The 22,866-nt window shown below is 45.4% G+C and overlaps 1 protein-coding gene and 2 long non-coding RNA genes across 5 annotated transcripts; 1 reads left to right on the plus strand and 2 right to left on the minus strand.

Annotated features, from left to right (window-relative positions):
* Positions 1 to 1,022: 1,022 nt before the first annotated feature.
* On the minus strand, positions 1,023 to 12,175 carry LOC126509957 (uncharacterized). Of its 2 annotated transcripts, none has more exons than XR_007594288.1 (3): positions 11,792 to 12,175; positions 3,673 to 5,767; positions 1,023 to 1,551 (listed from the first exon to the last, which is right to left on the minus strand). It is a non-coding gene; the product is annotated as an uncharacterized lncRNA (long non-coding RNA). The 2 variants fall into 2 exon arrangements; XR_007594287.1 differs by lacking the exon at positions 1,023 to 1,551 and having other exon boundaries at positions 1,559 to 3,826; positions 5,658 to 5,767; positions 11,792 to 12,136.
* A 1,173-nt stretch (positions 12,176 to 13,348) lies between these two features.
* LOC126509958 (uncharacterized) lies at positions 13,349 to 20,076 on the minus strand. Its single transcript, XR_007594289.1, has 3 exons — positions 19,842 to 20,076; positions 18,182 to 18,493; positions 13,349 to 15,205 (listed from the first exon to the last, which is right to left on the minus strand). It is a non-coding gene; the product is annotated as an uncharacterized lncRNA (long non-coding RNA).
* A 170-nt stretch (positions 20,077 to 20,246) lies between these two features.
* On the plus strand, positions 20,247 to 22,747 carry Apoa5 (apolipoprotein A5). Of its 2 annotated transcripts, none has more exons than XM_050156197.1 (4): positions 20,247 to 20,374; positions 20,876 to 20,932; positions 21,020 to 21,119; positions 21,600 to 22,747. In XM_050156197.1, the coding sequence occupies exons 2-4, from the start codon at positions 20,893 to 20,895 to the stop codon at positions 22,549 to 22,551; spliced, it is 1,092 nt and encodes a 363-aa protein (XP_050012154.1). In that variant the 5' UTR covers positions 20,247 to 20,374; positions 20,876 to 20,892; the 3' UTR covers positions 22,552 to 22,747. The 2 variants fall into 2 exon arrangements, with proteins under 2 accessions (XP_050012154.1, XP_050012155.1); XM_050156198.1 differs by lacking the exon at positions 20,247 to 20,374 and adding an exon at positions 20,470 to 20,642.
* Positions 22,748 to 22,866: the final 119 nt, after the last annotated feature.

The raw sequence follows: 22,866 nt of genomic DNA on the forward strand, positions 1-22,866 counted from the left end.
TCCCAGTCCCTGCTCCTTGTGATTTTGGCTATGTGTCCAGGGGTATCACATGGTAATTCTATGCTTAACTTTTTAAAAAGATCTCTCTCTCTCTCTCTCTCTCTCTCTCTCTCTCTCTCTCTCTCTCTCTCTCTCTCTTTCTCCCTCTGTGCATGTGTGCATACCGAGTGCAGTTGCACACACCTGTGCATGTGCCTGGAGGTCAGAAGAGGGCCTTGCTGTCCCCTCTGTCACTCACCACTTCTGTTGAGGTCACTCCCTGAACCTGGGTTTCTATTTTTCTTGTCTGCACTGAAAGCAAGTAAGCCCCAGGGATCTTCCTGTCCCCGACCTACTGAAGCTGGACAGTAGGCACTGGTAGTTCTCTGTGTGTGTGCTTTACCAGAGAAGTTGCTGGTCCCCCCCCCCCCACTCCCGAGTTCAAAGGTCAGCAGGCCTCTGAGAAGAACAAAGGGGTCACTACCCTTGGAGTCTCTGGTGTCCCCAGTGGCCCTGATCAGATGCCCTCCTGCACCCTCACTGATCTTGCTGCTTTTGAGAGATTGTCCTGGCAGGGTCAAAATCAGCTCCTGTCTGGGATGTCCTGTCCATCCGCTGTTGGCATGGGACACCCACTGTCCCCAGGGGGAAAGTTCAAGGCTGCTCTGCAAAGAGAGAAACAAGTCTGAGGCCCACCGGGGATGTCTGTGTCTGGGAATGAAGAGAGTGGGGTCCTGGTTGTACTGCCATGGTAACCAGCAACTGACCTGGGGATTTCTGTGTCTGGAAATGAAGAGGATGGGGTCCTGGTTGTCCTGCCATGGGTGACAAGCAGCTCATGACAGAGGGGAACATTAGAGACCCCAGAATTTCCAGGACACAGAAGGGAGGAGGTTCTAAGATGTGGGTTAGTGCTCAGGGGATTAAAGACAGGAACCTAGAGCCAAATACAATGTAGGATAGTGGACACCACCCGGTGTCCCTGATCATTACTGCAGGTCCCCACTAGAAGGTGCTCAATAAATATTTGTTCAAGTAGTAACTGACAATTGGCAAATCCTTTTATTGCTAAGCCTCATGGTGACACACGTTCACCACATCGAAATAACACCCAGTTGTTCCTCAAGGGGATTATGCCGCTTCATCTCCTCCAGCCAGGGGTGGTCCCTGCAATCCTTGGTGCTGGTATTCACACCTCATGTGGTCTCTCTCCTACTGCAGCAGGCTGACCTGTGTGATCAAGAAGCTGTCGTGGAGGACAGAGCGTACATTCCCAAAGTGGGGGTGTAGAGGGTATTGCGGCTCCCTGGTTATTTCTCTGGGACCACCACTCTCAGGAAGAGAGTCACCGTGTCTGAGGAGACTCCAGCAGTCATAGGGTAGTTCCCTGTAGGGATGAATGGAAACACTGCCCCAACAGCTAGCAGTGATGTGCTAGCCAAGCATGTGACCTGCCTTGGAAACAGACCACACTGCCATGCCCCCAGTCTCAGTCCAGCCTCTACAAGGTGATTGCTCTTGCTTGCAGCCTCCCGACAGGTCCACAGAAATGGTGAGATGAGGCTGAGGAGGCTGAAGAGAGAGCTGATAAAGTGGCTTGCCAGGCAAGCTGGAGGACCACGCCAACACACACACACACACACACACACACACACACACACACACACACCCAGGCAGGCCTAGTGGTACACACGTGTAATCCCAGCACTGGGGAGACAGAGGTAGGTAGATCCCTGGGGTTTGCTGCCTAGTCAGCCCAGCTTAATCAAAAAACAAAATGAAGCTGAAGTTTTCTCTGTCCAGATGCTGCATTTCAGACCTTCCTTCCTGAGGCCCACAGGGAAATAGCCTCTGTACTTGTACCTCTTCACAGTCTCTACACAGAGACTCTTTCATGGAGCCCCCAGCATTTACAGAGACTATCAAGCTGGATGGGGTCTGCACTTCACAGTCGTTTCTGGATGAAGGATCTTGGGTTCTGTTCTCCTCTCTCTCTCTCTCTCTCTCTCTCTCTCTCTCTCTCTCTCTCTCTCTGAAAAATCACATTATTCATTTAGTGTGTTTCTGTCTGTGCATTTTTTGTTTGCTGGGTTTTTTTTTTTTCCTGAGACATGGCTTGTCTCTGTGTGTCAGGCTGGCCTTGAACTTGCTATGTAGCTGAGGGTGGCCTTGGACTCCTGAGCTCCTATTTCCACTGCCCACGTTTTGGAATTGCACCTGTGTACTGCTTGTGGCTCTACAAGCTCATGTATTTATTATGACACATGTGGCTGATGACTCAGAGTGTTTTGAGAAGGGCAAAGCTGTCTCTAATCCATATGCATGAGCAGCGTCACCCAGCAGGTGTTCTACTGGAATTCCTTAGCCCTTTGAGAACCCAACGAGGTGAACAAGCGGAAGCTCACCTTTCCCTACTGCCAGCTTAGGACCAGCGCTCTCAGGCCTGCTAAATTCATCGGAACTGGTTCACTTTCTTCATAATCCCTCCTCCTCAAAGTTGTTGTGGTTTATTCTTCCCTCTTCCTGTCCTTCTGAGTCTAAATATTTTCTGTAACATGATCTCTTCTCTGTTTTTAGGAGAGGTTCAGCCCCAAGTAAAAGCAGGTACATATACTCTGCTAGCCATTTCTGCACAGCTGTCTACAGAAGTGACCAGGACAGACTGCCAAAGGCTTTGCTGTGTATCCCTCCATTAGTATGGAAGCCACTGGTGCTAGACACCAGGGAGGGCTGCAGTACTGGGGCAAAGGGTCCATGGACAGAAATGAGCTTGTCCACATTCTTCCAGCTACACTTTCAGTGTGGGAGAGAATCATGACATACATGTATCTCACCATAGAATTTCACTGTAGTCTTATTTATAGCATATTTTATTATTTTTGAAGTTTTTATTTATATGTATGTGTGTGCCTCTGTGTGTATGTATATACATTACATAAGTGCAGGTATCCCAAGAAGCCAGAAGAGGGCGCTGAATCTCCTATTACAGTTGTTCTCTCTCTAGCCCTATCTATAATTCTAAAACATGGAAACAATGCAGTAAGAGGAAAATGCTTGACCCCAAGCTTGAATATCGTGAACACAAGCTCTATGCCCCCAGCCAGTGGCCTTTTATGGTGGTGCTTTGTAGGGAACCCAGGGCTTCTTGTCTGCTGAACAAACACTCCACCAAATGAGCTACACCCCCGGCTCTATGATTCCGGAGGCCAGTGGAAGGTCAGGGGTAGTGCTCCTGATCTCAGTTCTTCCAGAGGCTAAGGTGGGAGGGTCCCTTGAACCCAAGCACTGGAGTCCAATTTGACAACATTGTCAAAACTTGTCTTGAAAATAAAAACCAATGTGCCGCGCTAGTATCGTGGTGGCACATGACTTTATTCGCAGCACTCGGAGCTCTGGGAGTTTGAAGCCATCCTGATCTACAGAGCGAGTTCCAGGTCAACAGGGCTACATATTAAAATCTTGTCCAAATAAATAAAAAGACAAATAAACACCCTCTGAACTGTTTTCCACACTGTTTGGTGAAGCCCTGTCCCATTGAATCTGGCATGGCTCCTTTCTGATGATAATTACGTAAGTGGCTGAACTGTCCCCTTCCCAGGGGAAACCTGGAGCCAGTGTGTCGGCCAGCTCCTGTACCTTTGACCTCTTACTGCCTCCGTGACTATGGGTTTTGCTTTGTTTTATTGTTTTTACCAGCTCATGCGCCTCTGCTATTTTGTTATCCTCTCTGGCCTCAGGTTCACTTTCTTCTTCCCCCTGCCCTGGTCTCCACCGTCGTCCACCTCAGCAGGCATTTCCAGTAGCCGTGGGTCTCTGGTGGTGCAGCGGGGTCCTCTCTAAACACAGGCTGAGCAAATAAATACCATTTATCTTGTTTGGCGCATCCACACGGTGTTTACTCACTATGCTGAGTACATCTGTGGTATCAGTCCACGTCAGTGGCTCCACCCAGCATTGCGCCATGAACAAGGGTCACACACATACACATCAGGCTGACGGCACTTCACAGACCCCGCGGATCATGGTCTCAGGGAGTAGACAGGTCATAGAGGCATTCCTGAGGCCTGAGGACTTAGTGTCCTAGTTGTAGCTAGATCTGGTTCTGACTACAAAGGGGTCAGGAGAGGAGGGACACAGAGCAGGGTGTGGACAGAAGGACCGCCCACTCTCAGAAGTGACAGGGTGGTTGCACTTGGCTTCTATCCCCTGGCTGGCCCTGGGCTTCTCTTCCTGTATTCACTTGAGACACCATGTGTCCCCAACAGCCTTCTCCCTTGAATGATAAACATCATGGGACAAGGGGAGGGGCCCTGCCTTCCCTGTGAGCGCTGGCTTCTCCCGCTGGGGAGGGTAGCTGATTCTTGTTTTGGATAGGAACTGGGTTCTTGATTGACTTCTGAGCACAAGGCTGTGAGCTGAACGGGACATTAGAGGCCACAGGCCTGGAATTGGCCCAGGGAAGGACCTTGTGATGTCTCTTTGAACCCTGGATTGTCTGTAAAGAGAAGCATCTGCCTTGGAGTGTTGATTAGTGCTAGAGATGCAGTTTATACTGTGCATGGAGGGGGTTCTGTGAAGGAGACCATCTATTAACATTCTCCAACCTTCCTGGGCCCACACTCAGGAAGACGCAGGCCTCCTTCCCCACTGCGGCTTGCCGCTCTAGCTGACTGTCTTTTTCCTGGCACACTGACTGGGGGTTGTGTTTTATTTTTCTCCCACACATGACAGAGCAGCAGTTCTCGACCTGTGGGCTGCAGGGACTGAGCGACCCTTTCACAGGGGTCATCTGAGGCCATCAGAAAACACAAGTTTACATTATGATTCCTAACAGTGGCAAAATTACAGTTATGAAGTGAGCAACAGAAATTCTCTCATGATGGGGGTCACTCCAACATGAGGAGCTGTATCGAAGGATCACAGCATCAGGAAGGCTGAGAGCCACCATTCTAGGAAGAGTCTATTCCTTTGCCAAACTCCATGTTTGTCTCCGACCTTTTCTCTTACTGATCTGCAGTGGCCTCTTTTCCATCCAAGGTTTAGTCTTTTGTGTATTTTTCTGCAGCCACAGTGACATGCAGCATTGTCTCACATTTTATAATCAGGCAGCTGAAATACCCTTGTCCATATCCTCCAGTAGCTTGCTGGTCTCCCTCTTTCATTGTTTGGGGCATGATTCCCTGTTGACCCATATGTACCACGTCTGTTCATCCTTATCAGTTGCGTACTGCTCCAGTTAAGGAGTAATTTACTTGCCCATCTGTGCATGAAGAATGTTTAAGTGGCTTTTGAAAAAAAAATCTGGTTTTATTTATTTATTTATTTATTTATTATTTATTTATTTATGTGTATTTGTGTGTCTGTCTGTTTGTGTCTATGTATGTGTGTGTCTGTGTATGTCTGTGTATGTTCTGTGTCTCTGTGTGCATCTGTCTGTGTCTGTGTGTGCGTCTGTGTATGTTCTGTGTCTCTGTGTGTATCTGTCTGTGTCTCTGTATGTGTATGTGTGTGTCTGTCTGTGTCTGTGTATATATGTGTGTGTGTCTGTATATGTGTGTGCATGTGTGTACCTGTGTCTGTGTGTGGATTATGTGGAGCTTAAAGACTGCTTTCTAAAACGCTACAGTAAAGCATTGCTCTCCTGGGCTGGAGAGATGGCTCAGGGCAACAGCACATACCGCACTTGCAGAGAAGTAAGCCTGGATCCCACCAGGGCAACTCATAGTAACTCCAGCCAGTAACTCCAGCTCCAAGTGATCTGATGCTCTCTTCTGCTTGCTGAAGGCATCTGCACTCATGTGATAAACACACATACATAGACACAATTCAGAATAATAGCATAGGGATTGGAGAGCTGGCCCAGCAGCTAATGCCCTTGGCACGCTTGCAGAGGGCCCAGGTTCAGTTTCCAGCACCCAGATGCTGGTTTAGAACTATCCATAACTTCAGTTCAGGGGGTCCAATACTCTCTTTTGGCCTCTGCAGTTTCCAGATACATACACAGTGCACTTACATACATACATACAGGCAAAATTCTCAAACACATAAAATAAAAGTTAATATATCTTGCCAGACATGGTTCTGCACATCTTTAATCCCAGTACTCAGTGGGCTGGAGAGATGGCTCAGTGGTTAAGAGCACTGACTACTTGACCTGAGACAGCGAACTCCACAGGAGCAGATATAGGGGAGCAACTGCTGTGCGAGTGGGCCAGAGCCAGAGACCCCTGCAGATCCAGGCATGAATCTGGGACCTTCGAGAGAATAGACCTGAGCCAGGACCCCTGCATGTCTGGGCATGAGTCTGGGACCTCTGATGGAGTAGTCAGGAACCAGAAACCTCTGGAGGCCGAGGCATGAATCTGAGACATCTGAGGGAGTAGGCCTGAGCCAGGTCCTTGTGGGTCAGGGCACACCCAAGTCTGGGACCTCCAAGGGAGAAAATCAGAGTCATAGAAATTTTCAGGACCAATCCCAAGCCAGGGACCTCAAAAGGAGCAGATCTAGACCAGGGACATTTACAGAAACAAGTCTGAGCCGGCAACCTAGATCAGAGCAAGCCTGAGACAGCAAACTCCACAGGAGCGGAGCAAACCCCTGGAGCACTGAGTGACCCCCAGGAACACAGAGTGACCAACGGGGTAACTAGAACTGTGGCACTGACTATACCATAATGAACAACCATCTGAGCCTTTTATCCACTGGCACCTAAAAGATTAATCACCAGAGTCACAGACAGCACCAACCACACCAATCAGAGGAAAAGATGAGTAGACAAGGTAAGAACACACGCAACCACAAAGAGCAACATGATACCAGTAAAATCTAGAGAACCTACAATAGCAAGACTTGAACAACCAAATATAGATGAAGCAGAAGAAAATGACCTAAAAAAAAAAAAAAAACTTCAGGAGGCTGTTTGAGACTCTCAAAGAGGAAATGAGAAATTCCCTCAAAGAAATGGAGGAAAAAACAAACAAAAAGTTGGAAGACATCAGCAAATCCCTTAAAGAAAATCAAGAAAAAGCAATCAAACATATGAAAGAAACTATTCAAGACTTGAAAACTGAAATAGAGACAATAAAACAGAAACTGAGGGAATTACAGACACAGAAATTATGAGAAAATGATCAGGAACCACAAATGCAAACATAAACAGAATACAAGAGATGAAAGAGAGAATCTCAAGTGCTGAAGATACAATAGAGGAAATAAACTCATCAGTCAAAGAGGACATTAAGTCTAACAAGCTTAACACACAATATTCAGGAAATAGGGGACACCATGAAAAGACCAAACCTAAGAATAATAAGTATAGAAGAAGGAGAAGTTCAACTCAAAAGCACAGAAAATATACTTAACAAAATCATAAAAGAAAACTTTCCCAACATAAAGAAAGATATGCCTATGAAGATACAAGAAGTGTACAGAACACCAAATAGACTGGATTTAAAAAAAAAGTCCCCTCATCACATAATAATCAAAACATTAAACATACAAACAAAAGAATCTTAAGAGCTGCTAAGGAAAAAAGCCAAGTAACATATAAAGGCAGACCTATCAGAATTACACTTGACTTCTCATTGGAGACAATGAAAGCCAGAAGGTCGTGGTCAAGCGTTATGCAAACACAAAGGACCACGGATGCCAGCCCAGATGACTAATACCCAGGAAAGCTTTCAATTACCATAGAAGGACAAAACAAGATATTCCATGACAGAACCAGATTTAACCAATAACTAGCCACAAACCCAGCCCTACACAAACTACTAGAAGGAAAACTCCAACCCAAGAAAGTTGGCTATATCAACAAAAACACAGACAATTGATCTCACAGCAGCAAATCCCAAAGAAGAGAAAAACACACAAATTAACATCACCAACAACGAAAACTAAATTAACAGGTGATAACAATCACTGGTCATAAATAGCCCTTAATATAAATGGACTCACCTATAAAACTCACCTATAAAACGACACAGGCTAACAGATTGAATATGAAAACAGAATCCATCCTTCTGCTGCATACAAGAAGCACACATCAACTTCAAAAACAGACATCGCCTCAGAGTAAAGGGTTGGGGAAAAAATTCCAATCAAATGGACTTAAGAAACAAACTAGTGTAGCTATCCTAATATCTAACAAAATGGACTTCAAAGTCAAATGAATCAAAAGAGACAAAGAAGGACATTTCATATTAGTCAAAGGAAAAATCCATCAAGAGGAAATCTCAATACTGAACATCTATGCCCCCAATACAAGGGCACTCTCATATGTAAAAGAAATACTTCTAAAGCTTAAATCATACATTAAACCCCACACACTACTGGGGGGACTTTAACACTCCACTCTCACCACTGGACAGGCAAGTCAAACAAAAATAACACTCCACTCTCACCACTGGACAGGCAAGTCAAACAAAAAATTAACAGAGAAATAACAAATGTTATGACTCAAATGGACTTAACAGACATCTATAGAACATTTCATCCAAATGTTCACAGCACCTCATGGAACCTCAAAACTGACCAAAACAAACCTCAACAAATACAAAAAATTGAAATAACCCCATGTATCTTATCAGATCACCATGGCTTAAAACTAGAATTCAACAGCAACACTAATTCCAGAAAGCCCACAAACACATGGAAAGTAAACAGTGCTCACCTGAATCACCAATGGGTCAAAAAAGAAATTAAAGGAGAAATTAAAGACTTCCTAAAATTCAGTGAAAATGACCACACAATATACCCAAATTTATGGAACACAGTGAAAGCAGTGTTAAGAGAAAAGTTTATAGCACTAAATGCTTACATAAAGAAGCTGGAAAAGTCCCACACTAGTAAATTAACAGAACACTTGAAAACTTTAGAGCAAAAAGAAGCAAACACACCCAAGAGAACTAGACTGCAGGAAATAATCAAATTGAGAGCTGAAATCAACAAAATAGAAACAAAGAAAACAATGCAAAGAATCAATGAGACAAAGGGTTGCTTCTTCAAGAAAATCAACGAAATAGACAAACATTTATTCAAACTAACCAAAAGGCAGGGAGGGAATATCCAAATTAACAAAATCAGAAATGAAAAGGGGAACATAACAACAGACATGAAGGAAATCCAGAGAATTATCAGATCATAGTTTGAAAACCTGTACTCCACAAAATTGGAAAACTTAAAGAAAATGAACAACTTTCTGGATAAATATCTCTTACCAAAGTTTAATCAATACCAGATAAGCAAATTAAACAAGCCTATAGCGGCTGAAGATATAGAAATAGTCATCAAAAGTCTCCCAACCAAAAAAAGCACAGGACCAGATGGTTTCAGCTCAGAATTCTACAAGATTTTCAAGGAAGAACTAATATCAACACTCCTCAAATTGTTCTACACAATAGAAACAGAAGGAAAACTGCCAAACTCTTTCTATGAGGCTACAATTACCTTGATACCCAGAACACAGAAAAACATTACTAAGAAAGAGTATTACAGACCAATTTCACTCATGAACATTATTGCAAAAATACTCAATAAAATACTGGCAAATCGAACCAAGAACACATCAGAACCATCATCCACCATGATCAAGTCGGCTTCATCCCAAAGATGCAGGGATGGTTAAACATATGAAAATCTGTCAATGTAACCCACCATATAAACAAACTGAAAAATAAAAAACACATGATCATCTCATTAGATGCTGAAAAAGCTTTTGACAAAATACAACATCCATTCATGATAAAGGTCTTGGAGAGAGCAGGGATACAAGGACCATACCTAAACATAACAAAGGCAATATACAGCAAGTCAACAGCCAACATCAAACTAAATGGAGAGAAACTCACAGTGATCCCACTGAAATCAGGAACAAGAAAAGGTTGCCCACCCTCTCCATATCTATTCAATATAGTTCTTGGGGTCCTAGCTAGAGCAATAAGACACCAAAAGGAGAACAAGGGGATAATCAAGGGGAAAAAGAAAAAGTCAAACTCTCACTATTTGCTGATGATATGATAGTTTACATAATTGATCCCAAAAAATTCTACCAAGGAACTTCTACAACTCATAAACACTTTCAGTAATGTAGCAGGATACAAGATTAACTCAAAAAAAAAATCAGTATCCCTCCTGTATACAGATGATAAATGGGCTGAGAAAGAAATCAGAGAAACATCACCCTTTATAATAGCCACAAATACCATAAAATATGTTAGAGTAACTCTAATCAAACAAGTGGAAGACTTGTATGACAAGAACTTTAAATCTTTGAAGAAAGAGATTGAAGAAGACACCAAAAAGTGGAAAGATCTCCCATGCTCTTGGGTAGATAGAATTAACATAGTAAAAATGTCAATCTTACCAAAAGCAATCTACAGATTCAATGCAATGTTCATCAAAATCCCAGCAAAACTCTTCACAGACCTGGAAAGAACGGTGCTCAATTTCATATGGAAAAGCAAGAAACCCAGGATAGCCAAAACAATCCTGTACAATAAAAGAACTTCTGAAGGCATCACAATCCCTGACTTCAAAGTCTATTATTACAGAGCTACAGTACTGAAAACAGCCTGGTATTGGCATAAACACAGGCAGGAGGAACAATGGAAACAAACCAAAGGCCCAGATATTAGTCCACACGCTTATGAACACCTGATTTTTGACAAGGAAGCAAAAAAATGTCAAATGGAAAAAAGAAAGCATATTTAACAAGTGGTGCTGGCATAACTGGATATCAACATGTAGAAGAATGAAAATAGATCCATATCTATCACCATGCACAAAACTCAAGTCCAAATGGATCAAAGACCTCAACATAAAGCCAGCCATACCAAACCTCATAGGAGAGAAAGTGGAAAGTACACTTGAACACATTGGCACAGGAGATGGCTTCCTAAATATAACCCCAGTAGCACAGACACTGAGAGAAACAAGTAATAAATGGGACCACCTGAAACTGAAAAGCTTCTGTAAAGCGAAGGACATGGTCAACAAGACAAAACGACAGCCTACAGAATGGGAAAAGATCTTTACCAATCCCACATCAGACAGAGGTCCGATTTCCAAAATATACAAAGAACGCAAGAAATTGGACACCAAAAGTACACTTAATCCAATAAATATGTTTGTCATAACCAGAACCTGGAAACAACCTAAGTGCCCCTCGACCGAAGAATGAATAAGGAAAATATGGTGCATTTACACAATAGAGTACTACACAGCAGAAAAAAATAATGACATCTTGAAATTTGCAGGCAAATTGATGGAGCTAGAAAACATCATTTTGAGTGAGGAAACCCAGACCCAGAAAGACAATTATTATATGTACTCACTCATAAGTGGTTTTAAAACATAAAGCAAAGAAACCCAGCCCACAAATCACAGTCCCAGAGAACCTAGATAACAATGAGGACCCTAAGAGGGACATACATGGATCTAATGCACTTGGGAAGTAGAAAAAGACAAGATCTCCTGAGTAAATTGGGAGCATGGGGACCATGGGAGAGGATAGAAGCGGAGGGGAGAGACAAGGAGGGAAGCAGAGAAAAATGTAGACCTCAATAAAAATCAATAAAAAAAATTAACTGTTAAAAAAAAAAAAGAAGAAGAAGAAGAAAGAAATATGCCGCTGGGTGGTGGCGCCCACCTTTAATCCCAGCTCTCCAGAGGCAGGTGGATCTCTGAGAGTTTGAGGCCAGCCTGGTCTACAGAGTAAGTTCTAGGACAGCCAGGGCTACACAGATTAACCACGTTTCCAAACACAAACAAGAGGAAGAGGAGGAGGAGGAAGAGGAGAAAAAAGTATGCTAAATACCTTTTGTATTATTGACATGGATAAGGCCTTTGGGAGGACAGAGGTAGACGCTACAACTCGGATATGAAAAGCTTTCCCGAAACTCATGCGCCGCAGGCTTTGTTCCCGGTCAATGCACAGTGGTGACAGGGGTGGGGCTTCTGGGAAGTAGCCAGGTCACAGGTGTTCTAACCTAACTGATGGGTCAGTCCTTGGTCGGTTGTAATCTTTGGGATATGAGATCTAGTTGGAGGAAGTAGGTCACTGGGGTGTGCCGCCTGATGAGGGAACACTTTGTCCTTAATTCCTTTGTCTTCCTATTTCTTGGCTGCCCTGGGGTGAGCAGCTTTGCCCCACATGCCCTTTTTCCGTAATGCTCTGTCTACTTAATCAAAGTCCCAGAGACACAGAATCGGCTGACCATGCACTGAAATCTCTGGGAACAGGAGCCAAAATCAATCCTCCCTTCCCTAGACTGTTTCCTGGGTATTTGATCAAAGCAAATTGGCCTGGGGAGATGACACAGGTGGATAAACATGAAAACCTGAGTTTGGATGCCCTAAACACTCCTAAACTCGGATCAGCACACACATCTGTAATCCCAACACTGCTGTGATGAGATGGGAGGCCGAGACTGGAGAGTCCCCAGAAGTTCACCAGGCAGCTAGCCCGGAGTCCTCAGCAGCAAACAACTAGAGACCCGGTCACAGGCAAGATGGAAGCAAAGACCAACACCCGAGGTTGTTCTTTGACTTCTACTTGTGTGTGGCACATGTGCACCCTCACTCACCAACTTGAACGTGCACGTATGTGCGCACGCATACGCACAAAGATTAAAGAACAACAGCCCAAATAAAAGCTCACTAACGGGCTGCCAGTGTAGCTCGGTTGTCAAGAACTTGTTTAGTATGCACAAGCCCTTGGATTTGAATTCTCGCACTACATAAACTGGGCATGCTGGTGTATATCTATAGTCCTCAAACTTGACAAGTGGAGGCAGGAGAGTCAGGATCTCAAGGTCTTCTCTGCTAGGTAGTGAGTTCAAGATCAGCCTGTGATATATGACTCTGTATCAAAAATAAAACTTGATTAAAGTCAAAATACAAGTGTGGTAAAAGCACAACATGCTGGGGAATATAAGAAGCGAAGACATGTGACGATCAATAGAAAATGCAGCGATTTGGCAAAAAAAATCCTTGAAACCCAGCCAGATTACATAGATTGAGGTCACAGAGCTGTACTGCAAGGCTAGAAGGCTGGAACTCCTCAGGTCTTTAGACTTAGTTATTTAATTGCTCCATGCCTCAGTTTCCTTGTTTGTAAACTGATGGCAATACTAGTACCTAACTCTAGGATCTGTGAGAAATAAGACTTTTTAAAATGATTTATTTATTTTAAAAATATATATTTTTGAATACTTTTTATTTATTTGAGACAGTATCTCATGTGGCCCTGCCTCACTCACTCACTTTTTAGACCAGGCTGATCTTGAACTCACTGAGACCCACCTGCCTCTGCTACCCAAGTGCTAGGATTAAATGCATGTGCCACCCACCACTGCCTGGCATGATACCCAGTCTTCTCTTTCTTTATTAAATTTTATTTTATGTGCATTGGTATTTTGCTATGGGTGTCCAATTCCCTGGAACTGGAGTTACAGACAGTCATGAGCTGAACTACGGGTGCTGGGACGAGAACCAGGTCCTTTGGAAGAGTAGTCAGTGCGCCTTTTGGGGGGGGGGGGTTATTATATATACATAATTGATTTTTATTGAGCTCTACGTTTTTCTCTGCTCCCTCCCTGCCTCTCCCCTCCCCTTCAACCCTCTCCCAAGATCCCCATGCTCCCAATTTACTCAGAAGATCTTGTCTTTTCCTACTTCCCAAGTACATTAGAACCATGTATGTCTCTCTTAGGGTCCTCATTGTTATCTAGGTTCTCTGGGATTGTGATTTGTGGGCTTGGTTTCTTTGCTTTATGTTTAAAAACCACTTATGAGTGAGTACATATAATAATTGTATTTCTATGTCTAGGTTTCTCACAATGATGTTTTCTAGCCTCATCAAAATGTCGTTATTTTTTTCTGCTGTGTAGTACTCTATTGTGTAAATGTACCATATTTTCCTTATCCATTCTTCAGTCGAGGGGCACTTAGGTTGTTTCCAGGTTCTGGTTATGACAAACAATGCTGCTATGAACAAAGTTGAGCACATGTCCTTGTGGTACAATTGAGCATCCTTTGGATATATACCCAAAAGTGGTATTGCTGGGTCTTGAGAAAGGTTGTTTCCTAATTTTCTCAGAAATCAGCACAATGACATCCAAAGGGGCTGTACCAGCTTGCACTCCCACCATCAATGCAGAAGTGTTCCCTTTACCCCACAACCTCTCCAGCATAAGTTGTCATCAGTGTTTTTGGTCTTGGCCATTCTTACAGGTGTAAGATGGAATCTCAGAATTGTTTTGATTTGCATTTCTGTAATGACTAAGGATGTTGAGCATTTCCTTATTTTTTTTTTTTTGTTTTTTGTTTTTTTGAGACAGGGTTTCTCTGTGGCTTTGGAGCCTGTCCTGGAACTAGCTCTGTAGACCAGGCTGGTCTTGAACTCACAGAGATCCGCCTGCCTCAGCCTCCCAAGTGCTGGGATTAAAGGCGTGTGCCACCACCGCCCGGCTTCCTTATGTTTCTTTATGTTGCAAGGAGGTTGCTTGTTTCATTCCTAGCCGGTTAGTCTTGAAATAATCACACAGAAACTGTATTAATTAAATCACTGTTTGGCCCTTTAGCTCTAGCTTCTTATTGACTAACTCTTATGTATTAGTTTAACCCATTTCTATTCATCTGTGTATGGACACAAGGCTGTGGTTTACAAGCTAAAGTTTCAGCATGTCTGTCTCAGGTGGTGGATCCATGGTTTTTTTCTGACCCTGCCTCCTTTCTCCCAGCATTCAGTTTAGTTTTCCATGCCTAGCTCTGTTCCCCCATAGCTCTGCTATAGATAGGCCCAAAGCAGTTCCTTTACTAACCAATGACATTCACAGCACACAGAGGGGAATCCCACATCACCTTTCAGTCATTTTAGATTCCTCTGTTGAGAGTTCTCTGTTTGGGTCTGTACTCCATTTTTTTTATTCGATTATTTGTTCTTTTGATGACCAATTTCTTGAGTTTTTTGTGTATTTTGGAGATCAGACCTCTGTCTGATGTGAGGTTAGTGAAGATCTTTTCCCATTCTGTAGACTGTCATTTTATCTTGTTGATGGTGTCCTTTGCTTTACAGAGCTTTTCAGTTTGGGGAGGTCCCGTTTATTAATTGTTTCTCTCCAGCAGCATATTTCTTATAGTCCCCAAATTCTCACCAGTTTTAGCATTACTCAGAAGTCCAAGTCTGGGATGCCCCTTGTACGCATAGCAAACACTTAGCAAAGAGCACCTATAAGAATAAAACAAACAAACATAAAACAAGTTCCTTACTTCCATATGCTGGTGTGGGGTGAATATCCCTGTTCCAAAGGGAATACTGTAGATATAAAAATTCAACCATCATTTTACTCTCACAGGATCCCCTAGAAAGAACGTCACCCCCATTACAGCTGGAAGTAATTCTAGAAGATGACGTTCCCTCTCCCAGCTAAGTTTGTCCTCAGACTTAGGGACATCATATAGGGGTTGTTTATGATTGGTATACGGTTGAGGGTTGGGGGAGGAACTCTATAAGCTCCGTCGCTGGCATCTCTAACTTCCTGGGGTCTTCACAACAGCATAAGTTCCAATGTCACTGTTTTACCCATTGCCCTCCAAAGGGGCTACAAGATTCAGACTCTGTCATATACTGTCTTTTGCCTGTACCCCCAGGTCTTGACCCTCGAGAACTTAAAATCTGTGTGGATGCTTTGGTGAGCCCATAACTCTCCCATTCTGTGTGTTGCAAAACTATCCTCATGTGGATGATTCCAAGGTCTGCTAAAGACGTTCTAGCAGTAGCCCGGGCCACTTGGACCATGACTGCAATGGACTCCAGGAGTCTGGATGGCTGACTGTCGGGAGAGAGTCAGGCAATAATTCATTTGTCAGTCCTGTGTAAACAGTGGTCCCTGTTTTAAATCTCTACTTAAAAAAATGTCTTCAGCAGAGTTTATGACTTTATATACACGAGACAGTTGTGACAGGGTCCAGCCAACTCATATACAACTGCGTGTATATGCGACAGATGCCTGGGAACTGGAGTTACCTCCCTCTGGTAGTGTTTCTACCTTTAAACATAACTTGAGCTGGGAAGCCTGAGGTTAGGGGGCTGTGAGTTCCAGGCCAGTTAGGGCTACTGTCTCAAAAACAATCAGGCAGAGACAAGTCAAGAAAGGTTAGGACTCATATGTGGTTGTAGTGTAAGATTGGGAGTTCTCTTACACGGGATAATGGTATCATAGTTTTACAGAATGCCCCACTTTGCTTTTTTAATTTTTTTTATTTATTGTGTATACAGTGTTCTGTCTGCATTTTGCCTGCACACCAGAAGAGGGCATCAGATTTTATCATAGATGGTTTTGAGCCACAATGTGGTTGCTGGGAATTGAATTCAGGACCTCTGGAAGAGCAGTCAGTGCTCTTAACCTCTGAGTCATCTCTCCCATGCCCCTCCCCCGCTCCCTTTGACTTTTAGCAATCTGAGAACAATAGCTGTGGAGAGAATTAAATGCTGTCTATAACTAGTGGATAAGCATAGATAGAAAATATTTAAATGGAGAGAGAAAGTAAGCCTGGCAAACAACCATCACCAAACGAAGGCTTTGTGCATATGAAGCATACACTCTACCGACTGAACCACATCCAGCCATATAACTTTAATATATAAAGTTCCTATTTGTAGGGGCTGGAGAGATGGCTCAGTGGTTAAGAGCATTGCCTTGCTCTTCCCAAGGTCCTGAGTTCAATTCCCGGCAACCACATGGTGGCTCATAACCACCTGTAATGAGGTCTGGTGCCTCTTTTGGCCTGCAGACATACACACAGACAGAATATTGTATACATAACAAATAAATAAATACTTAAAAAAAGTTCCTATTTGTATATAAGAACATGGCCTCGGGGCCAGAGAGATGGCTCAACGATTAAGAGCATTGCCTGCTCTTCCAGAGGTCCTGAGTTCAATTCCCAACAACCACATGGTGGCTCACAATCATCTGTAGTAAGGCCTGGTGCTCTCTTCTGGCCTGCAGGCATATGCAGGCAGAACACTGTATATATAATAAATAAATAAATCTTAAAAAAGAAAGAAAAAAATAAAGAAAGAAAGACAGATAGACAGACCCTGGCCTCCTGTAGTACCTTGACTTTGTCTTTTGTTTTTGTTTTTGGAAACAGAGCTTCTCTGTGTAGTCCTTGCTGTCCTAAAACTCACTCTGTAGACCAGGCTGGCCTCGAACTCACAGAGATCCACCTGCCTCTGCCTCACAACGCTTGGAATAATGGGATTAAAGTTGTTCACCACCACCACCTATCATACTTTGTCATCTATAGGTGAGGCATGCAGAAACAAGCCTGTAGTTTTCTGTTGCCTTAGTGGAGGGACAGTGACCGTATGAAGTAGAGCCAAAGGAGGTAGCTGCTTCTCCAATGTGTTTGAGCCAGTTGCTGCATCTTTAGTGCCATTGCCACCTATACTCCCAGAAGAATCTTTCCTGCTGTCTCTAAACTTTGGGAGGAGTTGAAACAGGCAAACCCAGCAAGTACTTGGCTTTCCAGATTGTTGCGTCAAAATCCATAATTTCAGGTGTTCCTAATAACTACAGTTTGACTGTTTAGGAGTTTTACAGTCCCAAAACATTGTTGCTTTTGTCTCTTTTTCTCTCTTCCACATGGATTTATGCATTTTTAACAAGGGCACTTTAAAGACATTTTATTGGGTTTTCAGGAAACAGCTCAAGGTGAGCACATGCGATCAATCCATCATCCTTTACTAGAGGTCAGCCCATCGCTCTTTTGTCTCTTCCCCATCTACCAGTTTGAAAGTTATTCTTCCTTTTTACTCATTTAATGGGTTTTCTTTAAAACTTTAATAGTGTTGTCTGACGTAAAAGTGAGAGATGATCAATACCCCATCTTCTCCCTGGATAATGCAAGCCTGGAGAATGCTTTGATCTGCCCTTCCCCATTTCCTACATTACTTTGGTCTAATATTTTAGTTCCCCATTGTTCGAAGTTGGCCCATCATCAATATGTATATTTTTAGCAACCCCACTTTTGTGATATGTGCTGGACCCTGTACTAAGAAAACTAGAGTGTATTAGACAAGCTAAATTACATATGAATATACTTTGTTGGATAGAACTACATGAAATTGCCAATATTTCAGTTTTAGTCATAAAAACTGATTTCATTCATATGCATCCCAAAGCAAATACACACATACCTCCAATCATCCCAAACATGTCCACCCTGAAGCCAGGAGGTGCCGGCAAGCAATGACTATGCCTCGTATTAGACCTTCCTGTTTGTCCAGGTTCTCACAGAAAGACAGAAGCTACTCAGTGTGTTTCAAGCACGCAAGTCTTCAGTGCAGAGATGAAGAACACTTGGGAGCTGGAGAGATAGCTCAGCAGATCAGAGCATTTGCTGCTCTGTGGAGGACCTGGGTTCAGGTCTCAGCTCCTGCACTGAGCAGCTTGTAACTCCGGTTCCGGGTATCTGACGCCCTCTTCTGGCCTCCTGAGGCATCACCCCCCTACACACATATACACAGATATTAAAAAAAAAAAAAAACAACAACAACCTCTTAGAAAGAAAAAAATAAAATTTCAAGACTAGCTGATACAGTAAACCAGGCCTGGACTGGAGATTTATTTAAAAGACATTATAATATAGGCTAAAGCATGGCTATTAGGAGAAAGAGAAGTGTTCAGGAAAAAAGGAAGACATGCTCAGGTGTGGGTATTATGGGCCCCTCAAGGGAGAGGCAAGGCTCATTGCTTTTACAGTAGTCATATATAGGGCTTTGGTGAGGTTTGAAGTGACTCTCTTATCACTGGGTAGTTCCCGTGTGTGTGTGTGTGTGTGTGCGTGCGCGCGTGCGCACCTGACAGATAGTATCACAATCAATAACTTAAAAAGTTTAGCCCATGGGGACACTGTGTTGTTTAAGGTTTCAGGTAGTGTCTGGGGAAAGCAGTGAGGCCCTGCTCAGGACTCTATATCCGCAGCTTTTTTAACCTAAGGCATCTTCATCTGAAAGGAACCCTAGCTATGTCTGCAGCCTTTATAACAAGTGGCAATGGTGTGGGTATTCCTGCTTCTCAGCTGAGAGGCTTCACTCAGATTCTAGAAGAGCCCTGTCCCTTTCGTGTCCCTTCAATTGCCCTGCCTCAGGATTGCAGATGCGAACCATCATGCTGTGTTAGGCAGTGCTGGAGATCAGTCTCTGGTCTTTGCACATGCTGGGTAAGTACTCTGTCAACAGACTTACATCCCTCTGTAATGACTGAAGTGCTGGGGGCTGTGGTGGTTTCTGCAGCTTCTTCTTTTCTTTTTTTTCCTCTCTCTCTCTTTTTTAAGTGTTAGTTTTTGAGATAGGACCTTGTATTGCAGCCCAGACTAGCCTCAGACTTGAAATCCTTCTGCCTCCTCCTCCCCTTTGCTGGGATTATAGGCATACATCCCCATTCCTGGTACAGAGGCCTGAGAAGCAAGGAGCTCAAGGAATGGGCGAGGTTTTGCATGGAGAGAGGGGACTCGGGCTGAACTGGGTCACAGTGGAAGACGGATGGGAGAAGAGGTCCAGCGACTGCGGCAGGCTCTGAATGCAATCAAGGAGAGAGGGATGGAGGCTGTGGCCGTGTATGAATGGAGGTGAGCAGACTCATAGGAGGCCTGGAGCACTTGAGAGCAAGGATGGAGCACTCAGGTGTGTATGTGCAAGCGTATGGAGGAAGCTTGTCTGGGCTTCCAGGCTTCCCCTTCTTAGAAGCCCAGAGTGGTGGAGTCCAGCCTTCCCTGTGAGTGAGGAGAATCCTTCCTGTCTAACCCCTGAGGCCCGGAATCTCAGATGCAGCCCACCCACCCTCCTTCAACTGGACCTGGCTCCTCCCGCTCAATGCAGGGTATTTCTCACACGGAGAGACAGGAGGGTCTGTAGCCCTGTAAATGCTGGCTCTTCTCAGGCTGCCGCAGTGGCCATGGTGGAGCAGATCAAGTCTGCCCTGGTTCTAGCCAGTCCTGGATTCTATTCCTTTGCCTGGCTGGCTAGGGCAGAGTGCCCTGGGTAGTTGAGTAAGAGCAGGGCCCTCAGTAGACAAACAAGTGGTGCCTATTGGCAGACGGGTCAACAAGCAAGTGGGGAGGCTGGAGGTCACACAATTTGGGGGGTAAGTTCTGTCCACTCTTAGTAAAGGCTCCAGGAAGCCACTTCCCTACTGGGCAGTGTCCTGAGGCTGGGAAGCTTATTAGCGCTCAGAGCACCGGGAAAAGGAGAGAGGGGATGCTCGGAGCCAACTGGGGTCATCCTTCTTTGAACCTCCACGTGGTGTTTGCTCAGAGCAATTGCTGTCAGAGTCCCAGACTCCTGGAGTATAAAACAGAATGTCTGCTCTCTGTGCCCAGAACTGAGCAGGTAAGCCTGCATGGCAGAGGCATAGTGGGGGTGGTAAGGATGGTGGGGGTGTGGGTGGGGTGGTGGGGGTGGTAGCTGCCATTGTAGGGAGGAGCTGCTGGTATGGGCTAACAGAGTGCCTGCCTCCTGCATCTTGGGTATGCCAATTTCTCAGCCACAAAGTGGGCTTGGAGGCAGGAAGACAAACACACAAGGGAGCTAGATTACCCCAAGGTGGGCAATCCCTCTAGAGCAGCCTGAGTTCCAGGATCCCTACTTTGTGACTGAGGTAAGGAACAACCTGCTGCTGTTGTCTGAGGAAGACATCTCTCCCATCCCAACGCCAACCCCATGCCCCAAGTGCCTAGTTAAGGTCTCTGGAGCCTTCTACATGATGTTACCTATACATGAGAGAAGGGTTATTAGGATTTGGAGCAGCTAGCCCCTAGAGCAGGGTTTCAAGATCCAGTCTCTTCCTTTGCCCCTTCTCCTGATCGAGCCTCCGCCTACCTTCCTTTTCAGAGCGCATCGTGGTAAGCATGGCTGCAGTCATCACTTGGGCCCTGGCCCTCCTCTCAGGTGAGTCTTCCGTCTGACTTCAGGGTGGGGTTGGGATGGAGGTTGGACTAGGGGCCCAGTCTTTAACCATCTCATCCTTCTCTGCAGTGTTTTCAGCTACTCAGGCACGAAAGGATTTCTTGGACCACTTCAGACAGAGCAGCGGGGACAAAGGCATGATGGGCCAGCAGCAGAAGGTGGCACGGGAGTGAGTGACCAGGACTCGGGTGTGGTGAGGGTCCCACACAGCAGTGTTGGGGAATGGTTCTTCAGCTCTGTGGTTCTTATGGAAGCGGAGGGAACCAGTCATGCTTCAACTGGCAAGCATGGCTTAGCCATGTTGGTCACCCTCTGCTCAAGTGTCTCCTGCCCTGCTGCCCTCTTTCCCATTGAGGTGTGGCACCTGAGATTAGCAGGCCGTAGAATGACAGGATAGTGTGTCTCTGGCCATGTCTGTGACGTCTTCTTGGATGGCGCTGTAGGACTGAATTGAATTGCCCATACAACGTTGTGTTTGTGCTCTGAATGGGAGGATGTACTTGGCTGGTTTAGGACTAAAGACCCTGGCTCTCTCTGCCACTTCTCCTGTCCTGGTGTCTACAAAATATTGCTGGCCCATGGCTCTGGGGCAAGGAGGATGTTCAGGGCTAACAGTCTAATGGCCTGGTTCTCTACCTTTCTCCTCCAGGAGCACGAAAAATAGCTTGGAGCAAGACCTCTACAATCTGAACAATTTCCTAGGAAAGCTGAGCCCCTCAAGTGGGCCGGGGAAGGAGCCTCACCCACTGGCACAGGATCCAGAAGGTATGAGAAAGCAGCTTCAGCAGGAGCTGGGGGAGGTCAGAGCTCGCCTGGGACCCTACATGGCTGCGAAGCACCAGCAGGTAGGCTGGAACTTGGAGGGCTTGAGGCAGCAGCTGAAGCCCTACACGGTGGAGCTGATGGAGCAAGTGGGCCTGAGCGTGCAGGAGCTGCAAGAACAGTTGCGTCTTGTGGGAGAAGACACCAAGGCCCAGCTGCTGGGGGGCGTGGACGAGGCACTGAGCCTGCTGAAGGAAATGCAAAGTCGAGTGCTGCATCACACAGACCGGGTCAAAAAACTCTTCCACCCTTATGCCGAGCGCTTGGTGACCGGCATTGGGCACCATGTGCAGGAGCTGCACCGCAGTGTCGCTCCTCACGCGGCTGCCAGCCCCGCGCGACTCAGCCGCTGTGTGCAGAGCCTGTCCCACAAACTCACACTCAAGGCAAAGGACCTGCACACCAGCATCCAGCGCAACCTGGACCAGCTGCGCGAGGGGCTCAGTGCCTTTGTCCGCACCAGCGCAGATGGGGCCGAGGCTGGAGCCTCCCCGGACCCCCAGGCACTCTCTGAGGAGGTCCGCCAGAGACTCCAGGCTTTTCGACATGACACCTTCCTACAGATCGCTGCATTCACTCGGGCCATTGACCAGGAGACAGAGGAAGTTCAGCAGCAGCTAGCACCACCCCCGCCTGGCCACAGCTCCTTCGCACCTGAGTTGGAACACCCGGACAAGGACAAGGCCCTGAACAGACTGCAGAGCCGACTGGATGACCTGTGGGAAGATATTAGTTACAGCCTTCACGACCAAGGCCATAGCCAGCTGGGAGAGCCCTGAGGATCTGCTGGCTCAGGTTCACTCCCCAGCTCTCTGTCTGGGGATCCTTGGATCCTGAGCCTCTAGCATGACCTATTGGTCAGAAGGTGGAGGGTTCTGCACAGCATAGGTGAGGCCACCAAACGGTGCTGCCCAAACCTATCCAGCCTCCTCAGCTCCCTCACTCAGGTGCATTACACTCGCCAGGTTTCGCAAACCCAGCTTCTGGTGCTCATTTGGGAAGCCACACGAATTGCAACATTTGGGGTGAAGGGCGAGGAAGATTGTGTGTGTGTGTGTGTGTGTGTGTGTGTGTGTGTGCATGGGAGCCTGTCT

The sequence above is a fragment of the Alexandromys fortis genome, unplaced genomic scaffold (assembly GCF_014885135.2).
Source record: "Alexandromys fortis isolate MF-2015 unplaced genomic scaffold, M_Fortis_MF-2015_v1.1 scaffold_89, whole genome shotgun sequence".
NCBI lineage: Eukaryota > Metazoa > Chordata > Mammalia > Rodentia > Cricetidae > Alexandromys > Alexandromys fortis.